Source organism: Psammomys obesus, unplaced genomic scaffold, assembly GCF_907164565.1.
Source record: "Psammomys obesus unplaced genomic scaffold, mPsaObe1.curated_primary_1811, whole genome shotgun sequence".
NCBI lineage: Eukaryota > Metazoa > Chordata > Mammalia > Rodentia > Muridae > Psammomys > Psammomys obesus.
In genome coordinates this window covers 1-13,635 of record NW_026592558.1, presented here as the reverse complement: position 1 = coordinate 13,635, position 13,635 = coordinate 1, and the positions used below count along the sequence as shown (strand labels likewise).

The window sequence follows — 13,635 nt, the reverse complement described above, 5'->3', positions numbered from 1 at the left end:
CCCCAAGTTCCTAAATCACAGAGGTCTGCTCAGATCGTGGTTACTTGTTCCATAGCACACCTATAGAGAGAGGGGAGCGGAGAGGAGGGGAGGATGAGAAGGGAGCGGAGGGAGAGAGAGAGAAAGAAAGAAAAATTCCTGGGAACACAGGAGGGGCAGGAAAAGGAACGCACACAGCAGGTCGGCTTTGCAGGCTACCGGGAGAAGACCACCGCCCATTGCTTTCGTCACAATCCGCCGCCGCGCAGCCCCCGGTTGCTATGGGTGTCGGGTAGGCCACCGCGCCCCCGCCCTTCCGTGGGCGGCGACCCGCGGGCGGGCTGTGGGCCAAGCAATGCCGAGGGACATCGGCTCCAGGGTGGGGGCTCCACGGTGCTCTACGAGCCTCACTCGAACCCAGTCCCATGCGGCCAGCGCCCCACCACACTGAAGCCAAAAGGCACAGGACCACCGCTCTGCCCGCCCGTGACGGAGAAGGAACTTGAGGCGCAGCGCGGCTCCGGGGACCTGAGGTGAGGCCGGACCAGGGAGGGCGTGGGAAAGGCGAAAGTGCCTCTGTGAGCGGGCGGAGCGGGCTTGGCGGGGCACGGAGGCTCGCCGCCGAGCACCAGACCGTGGAGCGGCGTCGCCGGGCCGCCGGGGGCGGGGCCAGCGGCACGAGGGCGGGGCCTCGGCGCGCGCCGGCGTTAGAAGCCGCGGCGTAACCAATGATTGCGTCTTCTCCCGCACCTCCCGTTAAGCCCCGCCTTCACGCCGCGTCCCTGGCCGAGAATGGGCGGGGCCTGCTCCTGCTGCTGCCTTGTCTCTGTGTTCCGCCCCGCCCCCGCGCCCCGCCCCCTTCCTGGCGCAGGCCGCTTCCTGAGAGAGCCGCTTCCTGACACGATTCCCTCCCCCATCAGGGCTCTCTCAGGGCGTAGGGCTCCGGGCCGCCACCGCCACCTCGGCCCCTGCCGGCGCCGCCGCCTTTCCCGCCCACCCCTCGCCATGTCCGAGGAGCTCTCGGCGGCCACGTCCTACACGGAAGATGACTTTTACTGCCCTGTGTGTCAGGAGGTGCTCAAGACGCCGGTGCGGACCGCGGCCTGCCAGCACGTGTGAGTAGACGCCCCTTCCCTCGCGCGGCGCACCGGCCCTGCGGCCCCGGAGCCCGGGGTCCCTGCCGCCCGGCCCCGGCCCCGCCGCCTGCTTCCCGCGCCCCGGGCCGGGGCTCGGGCCCTCCCGGTGGCGTCCCTCGTCGTCCTCGCCGGGCCTGGGAGGAATGGCAGAGAACGTGGAGCCTTTTTTGTTTCCTAGCAACCCTTGTAGCGGCCGGGGCGTTGAGTGCTGGGCCTCGGCCCTGCAGAGGTGTATGGGCCCGTTTGGCGGCCTGCCGTGTTCTCGGGGCGTTTCTTGGTTTTTTCTAAGACCCTGCCCCCGAAGATCCCCCTCCCCCTCATCCCTCCCTCCCCCCCAAGCTAACCCTTGAACCCTCCACCACACCATCCTTGAGTTCTCAAAATTCACTGCTAAAAACCACCTAGAATGAGGTAGCTTCCTTCTCCCACGGTGGTTAGGTCCAAACTGGCAGGATTTCCGGGGCTTGAGATAGCTCCCTTTGTGCTCTCATTCTGTTTACTATTGCTGAGTTACAACAAGAACGGAGGCAAGGTAGTGTTCAGGTTGAAAGCTGAGGGACTTATTCCTGGCCTGAGGTAGAGCACAAAGGCGGTGGACAAGGTGACTTGAGGTAGGTTTCATTTGGCAGAGTTAGAGGTAGAATTTCAGTCATTTGCTAGACGACTGCAGTCAGTAGGATTGGAAACAGACCCTCTCAAACTAACAGCGATCCACCTGCCTCTGGGATTAAAGGCGTGCTTTACCATGCCAGGCTCCCCTGAGGAAACCTTTATAGTCAAGGTAATCAGTCCTTAGGCTCCATTCCAGATTTACAAATGAATTTCTGGCAGGTGGGGCCTGAAAGAAAAAGTTCTGTGCTTCAGGTCGCTAAAAAGCATTGAACAACTCCCTAGATAAGTTTCTCCTTCCACTTTTTTGCTCTTTAGATTTTCGTTTTTCAAGACGGGGTTTCTTTGTGTAGCCTTGGGTGTCCTAGAACTAGCTCTGCAGACCAGGCTGGCCTCCAGACTGGTGGGAGTAAAGGTGTGCACTGCCACCCCTCCCCCCTTTTTGTTTTTAAGTAATGTGACACCAAGGCATTGGCAGAAGAAGCCAGGTGAGGTGGTGCTTAGGAGGCTCAGACAGAAACAATTTGAGTTTGAGGCTAGCCTGGCCACCCCGAACTACCTTCTCTCAAAACAACCAACTAACAGTACCAACAATCCATCAACCTCCCTTCCAAGAGAAGGGAAAAGAGTGGTGGATAGAATTTTTGGTTTCTTTTAAGTACAGGAGACTTTTTTTTTTCTTTTTCTTTTCTTTTCTTTTTTTTTTTTTTTTGCTTAACTTTTTTTGACATTGATAATCTTTTAATAAAGCGATTTTTTTTCATACAATACAGTCTGATCACTGTTTCCCCTCCTACAACTCCTCCAGATCCTCCCTACCCACCCACCTGCCTTTTTATCGTTTTTTTTTTTTTTCAACAAAACATTTTCATTGATTTTCTGGGAATTTCACATCATGCATCCCTATCACCTCACTTCCCTTCCATGTCTGCTTGTGACCCTTGTAACCTCCAACCCCCAAACAAGTAAAAATAAAAATAGTCGGAGCACAATGGCACATCCTGTAATCTCAGCACTCTGGGAGGCAGAGGCAGTCTGATCTCTGTGCTTTCAATGCTAGAGGTCTACAAAAGTGAGTCCAGGACAGCCAAGGCTACAGAGAGAAACCTTGTCTCTAAAAACAAACAACAACAAAAACCCCATAATATTTAAAAATAATTTGTGGTATTCGTATACTCCTTGGAAAATGGACAGACTTGTAATGCTTGCACCTTAAGTAGAACTGAGTCCTTTCCATCAGGCATCCCCACTGGAAGCCTTCAATTATGGAGAGGTATACTTCAGCATCCTTATCACATCTTTTGGTTCTTTTGAGATAAAGTTTCTTTAGTAGCTCTGGCTGTCTTGGAACTCACTCTGAACTCACAAAGATCCTTCTGCCTCTGCCTCCTCAGAGCTGGGATTAAAGGCCTTCCCTACCACTGCCCAGCCTTACCATACTTTTTAAGAGTGCTCTTGGGAAGGCTTCCCATCTGGGCTGCCACCTGCCTCTACTCTATCTCAGTTTTTGTTTTTTGTTGGGTTATTTATTTATTTTCAAGACAGGGATTCTCTGTGAAGCCTTGGCTGTCCTGGACCTTCTTTGTCCAGGCTGGCCTGGAAATCACAGAGATCTGCTTGCCTCTGCCTCTCTGAGCTCTGGGGTTACAGGCATGAGCCACCACTGTCCAGCTCTTTATCTCAGTCTTTAGCAAACAAACCAACCAGAATTTAAAATATATATATATTTACACAAAACAGACAAAATTCATAAACTACAAAATCAGAAAATATGTAAGGAAAAGGACAAAACAATATTATTCAAAAAGTCCACAGAAATACTATCTAGTTCTTTTGTTTTGGCCATCTGCTAGGCATGGGTTCTTTACTGTTCTTCAATCTTCTCTAATTCTGTTCTGTGGTAGTCATGTGAGTTAGCTCTTAATGATGAAATAGATAAATTGTTATTGCTCATCAGGAAGGATTAAAGAGGACTGGATAGATGGCTCTGAGGTTAAGAACAATTACTGTTCTTCCACAGGATCTGAGTTCAGTTCTCACCACCCAGTTCAGGCACACAACTGTTAACTCCAGTTCCAGGGATCCACCTGGTTTGCCTCTACAGGCACCAGTACGCAACATGCACATCCATATGCAGCACACAAACACACACATAACTTAATTAAAAAAAAAAATTCTTTACAAGAAAAGATTAATCCCAGCACTAGGGAGGTAGAGAATCTATGTGAGTTTAAGGCCTGCCTGGACTAGAGTGAGTTCCAGGATAGCCAGAGCTACACAAAGAAACCCTGTCTCAGAAAACCAAAAAGAACAACAAAAAGATTAATGACAGCCTAACATTCCTTTATTTGGGGCAGATGAGGGGAGCAGAAGCCGGAGCAGCTGCTATTTGTGTACTTGGTAGGTCTTTTATGTATAGAATCAGTTCAGATACTCTGGAGTCACTGACCTCATAAGCCCCATTGAATATTTAGTCCCCTCAAAATTCTGTGCACAGAAAATTCCACTACATTTTCCTTGTAGTATATTTAAAATGAAGGATTACAATTTGGCTTGACCTTAAGTGATTTTTTTTTAAAACTTAGTGTGGACTTTCTTCAGATTAACTTACTGGACTTTAACATGAGCAGAATAACTACCTTTTTTCTTATAGCTGCTTTTTAGTTCTGGCTGAACAGTGAATTTTAAAAAGAAAAGTTTTATGCGGATAGGAAGGTGGATAATGTTGGAACAGGGTCTAGGTTGAATTGAATGGAGTGCAGAAATTATTTTTTTAATTAGAATTAAAGTACTGTATTTCCTATATCATTTCTTCACAAAAATTCACCCATAAACAAGTTTATATTTTGCTGTAAAATCAAGTGTGATCTTACTATTGAGCTCAGTGCTAAGGACATATTCCAGTCTACCAAATTTTCCCCTTTTATTAAAAATATTTTTTTTTCCTCTAACATATCTTGATTATAGTTTCTTCTACTACTGTGTTTCTTCTCACCTCCCCACCCATCCAGATTCCCTTTCTGTCTCATTAGAAAACAAAGCAGGTTCTGGGCATGGTGGAGCACTCAAGTGGCAGAGGCAGGTGGGTCTCTGAGTTCAAAGATAGCCAGGGCTATGAGGGAAACCCTGCCTTGAAAAACAAGTCAGAAACAAAAAAGGAAATAGGCTTCTAACAGATGCTAATAAAATCATCTATATTAATAAAGTAAAACAAAACTAACATCGAAATTGAACAAAACAAACATACAGAAGGAAAAGGGAACCAAATTAAGCCCGGTGGTATCGGCCTGTGCCTCTAATCCCAGCACTCAGGAGGCAGAGGGAGGTGATCTCTTGAGTTCAAGGCCAGCCTGGTTTACAGAATGAGTTCTCAGGACAGCCAAGGCTACGCCGAGAAGCCCTGACTCGAAAAACCAAAAAGAAAAAAAAAAGTTATTTCTTTTATTTTGTAATCTTAAAAATCTCTTAGTTTCTTTTCATTTTTATTTTTGTTGCTTGGATAAAATACTTTGACAAAAGCAACTTAGGAAAGAAAGGTTTATTTGATTTACAATTACTTTTATTATTTTGGAGACATCCCAAGAACTCAAAGCATTGCATCCACAGTCAGGAGCAGAGAAAGGGGTGGAGAAAGGGCTCAGAGTTTAAGAGCAGTGGCTGTTCTTCCAAAGGTTCTGAGTTCAATTCCCAGCAACCACTTGGAGTCTCATAGTCATCTATAGTGAGATCTGGAGCCCTCTTCTGGCCTGCAGGCATACATGCAGACAAAACACTATTAATACTAAATAAATAAATAAATCTTTTAAAAAAAAAAAGATATAATAAATGCACAGAACCTTGTGTTGCTACTTAGTCAGCCTTTTCTTAACACACTTTAGGACTCCCAAACAGGGAATGTTGCTATCTGAGGGTTCTGGGCCCTCCTGCACCAACACTTATTCATTCATTCATTTGTCCTTCATTTATTTTACCTATCCAACTATCTATTTATGCATTTATGCAGTATTCTGCCTTCATGTGTGCCAGAAGAGAGCACCAGATCTCATTATAGATGGTTGTGAGCCACCATGTGTTGCTGAGAATTGAACTCAGGACCTTTAGAAAAACAGCCAGTGCTCTTAACCTCTGAGCCATCTCTCCAGCCTATCAATAATTATTAAGACGTTCCTAAAATATGATCTTAGATCCAGCCAACCTAATCTAGAAATACATCAATTGACTTTTTCTTCCCAGGTGATTCTGGGTTGTGTCAAGTTGATACTTAAAACCAATCATCACAGTTTCTAACTCATTTAAAATGTCATGGAGTGTTCGTACACTGTTAGAAGTAAGCTCTAATCCAAATGAAACCTTACATATTAGAACAAATCTTAGAAATACTAGTTTCCTTCCTATGAGACCCAATTTTATATAGCCCAGGCTGGTCTTGAACTCCTCTTATATAACAAAGACTGGCTTTGAACTTTTGATTTTCCTGTCTCTATTTTTCAAGTGTTGGGGTGATAGGCATGTATGCCAATATACCAGGCCTCTTTTTGAGATGAAGTTTCACCATGTAGCTTTAGATTATTGAGAATTAGGATTTTTTTAAAAATGTTTGACAGTCATATACATACAATGTATTGTTCATTTTCATCTTCAATTACCCTCTCTCATGTCCCTTTGAACCTCTTCTCAACAAATCCCCCTTCTATATTTTCATGTCTAAGATTTTTAAGCAACCCAAACTCTTTTGTTGTATAATTTATAAAGGGCCAAAACTAAACAAAACTTGTACTGTTTACCTGTCAGATTAATTTAATTTTTAAGACGTGAAGATTAATTGATTACTGATATCCTTCCTCCCTTATTTTGATGAGCTGTGTATTGTGGGATATGCTTGTACTCCCAGCTTTAAGGAGACTGAGGCAGGTGAAGTGATGTGAGTTTGAGCCTTGTTACCTTGTTTCAAGGGAGAACAAAAGGCCAGGTATGGTGTACATGTCTGTGAGCCTGATTCTTGGAGGCAAGAGGATCAGGAGTTCAAGGTCAACCTATGTGGAGAATTTGAGGCCACTGTAGCTACAGGAGAGTCATATATTTGGAAGAATGAGTTTGATCATATAAATTTGCCAGGTGCTTAATTTACACTAACAACAGGATGGTAGGTGAAAATGTAGCCTTTCTATTGGAGAATGAAAAAAGACAAATATGTGTGGCATCTGCCATAGTGCACTTGAGAGGGATTTATAGCTACAGGGTAAAGTACTATTCTAAAGATACAGCTACTTTGATATGTGGATATAGCTTAATAATTTTTGGTGTGCACCATTTCCTTCTCTTCCTTGTCAGACTCTCTTTTGAAATAGTTTTTAGCAATTTTATCTAGTCTAGTACAAAGGGAGATGATAAACAAGTTTAAATCTGAAGAAGCATGCTGTGGTTCAGAAAAAATAGTAAAAATAAAATATATTTATTAGGTAGTTTTGTTTTTTTGTTTGAATCAGTGTCTTTCATGTAGTTCTGGCTGTCCTGGAACATGATTTGGAGACTAGCCCAGCCTTGCTCACAGAGATCTTTCTGCTTCATCCTGTTGAGTGCTGGGATTAGCGGTGTGTGCCACCACACTTGTCTTTATTTTATAGTTTTCTAACACAAATGTAGCTGGGTGCGGTGACACATGCTTGTAATTCCCAGCACTCAGGAAGTTAAAGTAGGAGGATTGCTATGTTTGAGTTTATAAACTTGAGCATCTGAGTGAGACCCTTTCTCGAAAAAAAAAAAAAAAGTTGTAAAATGGACTTGAGTATAGTTTTGTTACCATCTGATTCGGTTATTAGTCTTATTGCCCGAGAAGTACATATATCTTTTAAAACTGAGTGGTCCATTTTGAATAGTCTGACTATATAGTATATGTACATAACCATAATCACTTGTTTGCGTTTCATTATAGAAATAATAATTTTTTTTCTGTAACTAACATTTCACAAATGTTTGCCTTAGTTTCTGTAGAAAATGTTTCCTGACTGCAATGAGAGAAAGTGGAATACATTGTCCCCTATGTCGTGGAAGTGTCACTAGAAGAGAAAGAGCATGTCCGGAACGGGCCTTAGATCTTGAAAATATCATGAGGAAGTTTTCTGGTAGCTGCAGATGCTGTTCAAAAAAGGTAGAGTTATATTATGCCACTGTTGTAATTTTTTTTTTTTTTTATGAATATGGCTTTGAAAATAAAGACGTTTACAGGCATTATGGTATACACCTATAATCTTTGTTCTCAGAAGGCTGAAGTTCATAGCCAGCTTGGGATAGTCACAAAAACAAAAACAAAATGTTTAGGTTGAGAATTACGTCGAAGACCAGAAAGCTTTATGTATGAAAAACCTAGTTGAATATAAAGGTTTTTTTTTATCTTTAAGATTAAAATTGTATTTTCTCAATAAGCTCAAAGTATATTAAAAACTAAACACAGAGATTTTGGAAAAGTTCTACCTAATGCTCGAATGTTAATAATTTAGTCAAAAAGACTTATGTGCTCAAAGAAAGCTCTGTAGCTGCCCACTTAGGTATTTAAGAAATTCTGAAATATTTCACAGAAGACATGGGATGTGCTTGTTAATCAGATGTTGATTAACAAGTAACATTTTTTAATTGGATTTATTCTACTTGAAGAAGGCTGAACTGATGAGGAGTGGTAAGTATATCCTGTGTCTTAGAGCACATACTGAGCATTTACTCAAGTCAGATTTGCTTTCCATCTCTTTGAAGAAGTTGTTCTAACTGAAAAGGAAGTGAAATGAAGCTGAAATCACACTTATGGGGTTCTGGCTTTATTTTTTAGTGAGAAACCAAAAAATATTCCCAATATTAACATGGGAACATTTTCTACCTGCGTCCTAACTTTGTCAGTTTGTAATAATTAAATAAACTCTCAGCAGCATGAGTCAGCTTCTTAATACTCTTTCTTTTGCATTTGGTTTTCTAACTTTTTTGCTTTTTTGAGACAGGGTTTCTTGGTGTAGCCTTGGCTGTGGACACACATCTATCCACCTGCCTCTGCTTTCCTGTGTGCTGGGATTACAGGCATGCTAACCATGCCCAGCTTGCATTTGGTTTTCTGAGATAGGGTATCTGGTAGCTCAAGTAGGCCTTGAACTCATGATATACCTGAGGATGACCTTGAACAATTGACTTTTTTGTTTGTTTCCACTTCCCAAATGCAGAGATCATCAGCATTAACCACTGTGCCTGGCTTTTTTTTCCGTTAGTTTTCTCATATCAAGAGTAAAGTTATGGGCTGGAGAGATGGCTCAGAGGTTAAGAGCTGCTCTTCCAGAGGTTTTGAGTTCAATTCCTAGCAATCACATGGTGGCTTACACCCATCCATAATAATGAGATCTGGTACCCTATTCTACCCTGCGGGCATACATGCAGGCAGAACACTGCATACATAATAAATAAAAATAATAAAAAGTAAAATTACTGGGGATTTTTTTTTTCCCCAACCAGTTAGTGGAAGCTGGACTCTGTGCATCTGATGAACAAAAATGTATTATATATATATATATATATATATATATATATATATATATATATATATATATATATATATATTTTTTTTTTTTTTTTTTGGTTGTTGTTTTTGGAGGCAGGATCTCCCTATGTAGCCTTGGCTGACCAGAAATTTACTGTATAGATCAGATTGCCTCGGCCTCTAACTCAGAGATATGTGTTGGGGTTAAAGGTGTGTATCACCCTGCCTGACACTTTTTTGTGTAAATGAGATATTTAGTTATTTATTTTAATCTTTTTTCCTCTTACTGATAATATCCCAAATTTTGTGCATTCTGTTTTAAATTAAGAATTATATTTCAACCAATAATTTACAGATTAAATTCTATCGCATGAGACATCATTACAAATCTTGTAAGAAGTATCAGGATGAATATGGTGTTTCTTCTGGCATTCAAAACTTTGCAGACAAGATTTCTCAAGATTCAGTAAGAAACAGGTAAGCAACATTTATTCTAAAAGCAAAATTTTAATGATTGAAATGGGAATTTCTGGGGTTATTATATAATGTGTATACGTTTAACAAATCACACTAAGTATCCTAACTAGAAATTGCCTTCAAATTTTATTAGATATATACAATGTTATAACTAGGAGATGAACTCCATGATCTACGGAAGCTTATCTTAAAATCCTTCTGAGAGTTTCTTGGGATAAAAATTATACCTGGGATTTAAAGGCTAAGCTGATTTTCAGATGAAATAATTTGGAAATCAGGCAAAATCACTATCAATAATTGTTTAAATACTGGAGTTTTTTTTCATTGCTTTCTAAGGAACAGGCTTAGCATTTGAAGTTTTCTGATAATGTCATACAAAAGTTGAGAATTGGGGGCTGGAGAAATGGGTCAAAGATTAAGAGCACTGACTGTTCTTACAAAGGGCCTGAGTTCAATTCCCAGCAACCACATAGTAGCTTATAAGCATCTATAGTGAGATCTGGTGCCCTCTTCTGGTGTGCATACATACTGTGCGGGCAGAATACTGTATAAATAATAAATCTTGGGGAGGAAATTGATACTACAGAATTTTTAGGGTTGTTTTTTTGTTTTTTTTTTTTAAGCTTGAGTTTTTAAAAGTTTTTGTGTCTTGTCTCAGATATATACTGCTGCTGTTGCTGGTGTTACGTATTTTTTTCCTTACAATTATTTTGAGACTGGGTATAGTGTATCCAAAGATGATCTTGAACTTTTTACATACCCTGTGATGGTTTTGACCTCCTGATTCTCTTGGGCACTTGGCTTACTGATGTGCTATTCCAAACCTGGCACCATATGTATGGCTAGAAGAAAAAAAAAATAGTGATTTAATTTATTGTTATAATTTAAAAACATTTATTACATTTGTTTGTGTGTATGTTACTGTGTATGTTACTGTGTGTATGTTACTGTGAACATTTAGAGGTCAGAGGACAACTGGGAGGAATCAATTTTCTCCTTCTTTGTGGGTCCTGATAAATTCAATTCATCAGGCCTTTTGTTTTTTTAAACAGGTTCTCTATCTCTCTTTACATATACATACATACGTTGTGCTGGAATTCACAGTCTGGGCTGGCTTTAAGAAGCTGGCATTCAGAGACTCAAAGAGATGAACCTGCTTGTGCTGTGATTAAAGACATTCCCTCTCACTCCTGGTGGTCATCAGGCTTAGTAGCAAGTGTTTATACCTGTTAAGCAATCTCTTCAGCCTTTCTGTGAGCATCCTTTAGAATGCAGTTTAGATACCTAGTTTATATCAGATAGTGAAATGTTAGCCAGTATGAAGTAAAAGTACTCTGGTAATTTGTTTTTGTTTTTCTCCACACTCCCAGGTACAATACTGAATAGTAACAAGCTCAGTAAAAACTATTCAAGTAAATAATAGTGATAAGATGTATAGCCATTAACCCAGGTCAAGAAATAGAACAGTTGTCAGAACAGTGTTTTGTGAGCTATGTCTCATTTAAACTCCATATAACCACTGTTCTTTCATTTAAATGGTTAATCTCTTGTTTTTCTTCATATTTCATCATCCCTACATGTATTCCTAAATGTTTTGTCTCATTTAGAAGACTAATGACAAGCTTGTATACAAAGAAGCATTACTTCAGTCTTAAAGTAGCTTGCGTAAATCAGTGTGCTAAGTTAAATAAAATAAAATTTTTATTTCAGCACTTGATCCATGTTGCAAATATTCATCCTTTAAGTGTCCTTAAGCACTCTGGTTACCCATATAGTTGTCCTATTGCATTTGACTGTTTTACTGATTACTTAATTAAAACTTCCAGTAAATTCTTTAGGAATGTCTTCACTGCTCTGCAGAACTCCTCAGGTCCTCATTTAACTTGATTTACTGTCAGTAGATGAAATTGTCATTTTCATTTAGTGATTTTTTTTTAACCAAATCCCTGCTGATTCTTTCATTCATGTGCTTTGCTTACTGTACTTTGTTGTATTATAAGTACACATCTGTTTAGTTTTTTGCACAGCAAATTTTTCTTAATGTGGGATAGTGTTTTGTTAACTTTATTCAACATTGTATCCCAAATTCTCAGCAAAGTTTCTTTGGTGTATTATATATACAGTCACTGCTTATTGGGCTGTTTTGCTTTTGTTTTGTTTTGGCTTTTTGAGATTCAGTTTCACTATGTAGCCTCCGCTGGTGTGGACCTTGATACATAGGTTATCCTGACCTCAAACTTTGTGATGCCTCTGCTGGAATTACAGGTATACACCACCGTAATGTGCACTACTTGTGAAATGACAACCCTGAACCCCATCCCTAGGAGACAGACCTTGCTCATTTGATTCCTTAGAATCAATTTGGTCAGACGCTGTTTAGTCCTAATAACAATATTCCTTACTCTTTTTTCCCCTGTTTTTTCCTAACTCAGTCCATCATATTTCTCTGAATTTTATTAGTGTTTAGTTGGTAGTCTCAAATCTGCTTGATGGCACTGTAATCTGTGTGCTTCAGCATATATATGCACATGTGAGTGCAGGTGCTTGCAGAAACCAGGTGTCACATCGCCCTGGAAGTGGGGTTACAGGCAGTTGAGCCAATTGATGTGGTTGCTACAAGGCAAACTCATAGTCTTTCATTGAATCTGGAGCTTTCTGATACCATGAGGGGCCAGGGATCTGTTTTCTATGTCTCCCCAGCACTAGCTTATAGGAGGGCTTTACTGTGCCTGTCTTTTTACATGGGTGCTGTGTTCCTGTCTTTACATGGGTGCTGAAGACGTAAACTCATAGGCTCATGCTTGTGTAGTAAGTGATTTACCCACGGGGCCATCTCCCTGCAAACATCCTTTCTATTTTAGAAGATATTTAACTTAGTTAACAATGAAGACTTCTCTGGGTGAATGCCACTCACCTGTGATTCAGTATTCAGAAGACCAAATCAAGGGAATTGCTGTGAGTTTAAGGTTAGTCAAAGCTACCTGTATGAAATCTTGCTTCTACCTAAAAGTAAATGAATTAATTCAATAAAAACTATAGAGATAGATCTGGTGGCACAGTGCTGTAATCTAGCTACTCAGGTTGAAAGAAGGAGAATCACAAATTCAAGGCCTGCCTGGGCTTTCAAGGCCAGACAAGTCAACTTTAGCAAGACCCTGACCCAAGTGCTAGGAGTTAGGGATGTGCTACAGTGTGATACCCTAAATTAGATCTCCAGTCCCACAAAGATGAGTAAATGAACAAATGAACATACACCTGCATGCACTCTAGATCTGAGTGTGCCTCGACTCAGATTCCAGCTGTTACTTCATCATTGTTTGACTTTAATAAACTGTTCCTTAGTTTTCTCATCTCTTTAAAAGTGGGGTTGAAAGGAAATATGTTAGTGTAGATAAGGTTAAATTGAATATTGTCTTGCATGGTGTTCACACCTTTTGTTTCCATCCTTTATAAGTGTTACTGTTTTTCTTTAGCACCCCAACCCACACCTTGCCAGCTCAGCTGGTAGACATTTTTGTTTTGTTTTGTTTTGTTTTGTTTTAAGACAAAGTTTCTCTTTGTTAGCCCTGGCTGTCCTGGAACTTGTTTTGTACAACAGGCTGGCATCAAGCTCAGAGATTTACCTGCTTCTTCATCCCAAATGCTGGGACAAAATGACCAGCAAAATTTTGATGATGTATTTATTTTTATTTGCATTGATGTTCACCTGCATGTATGTCTGTGTAAGGGTATCAGATCCCCTGGAACTGGCAGGTATGAGCTGCCGTGTCGGTGCTGGGAATTAAACCAGTACTCTAGAAGAGCAGCCAGTGCTCTTAACCATTTCAGCTGGTAGACTCCTGTCTGTCTGTCTGTCTGTCTGTCTGTCTGTCTGTCTATCTATCTATCTATCTATCTATCTATCTATCTATCTATCTATCT

At 41.0% G+C, this 13,635-nt stretch overlaps 1 protein-coding gene across 1 annotated transcript; it reads left to right on the top strand.

Annotated features, from left to right (window-relative positions):
• Positions 1 to 308: 308 nt before the first annotated feature.
• On the top strand, positions 309 to 9,714 carry LOC129682216 (E3 ubiquitin-protein ligase RNF138-like; the record flags this gene model as incomplete). Its single annotated transcript, XM_055614461.1, has 4 exons — positions 309 to 512; positions 900 to 1,094; positions 7,707 to 7,872; positions 9,593 to 9,714. Coding segments are annotated over exons 2-4 (398 nt in total), but the record flags the coding sequence as incomplete, so codon positions are not given.
• Positions 9,715 to 13,635: the final 3,921 nt, after the last annotated feature.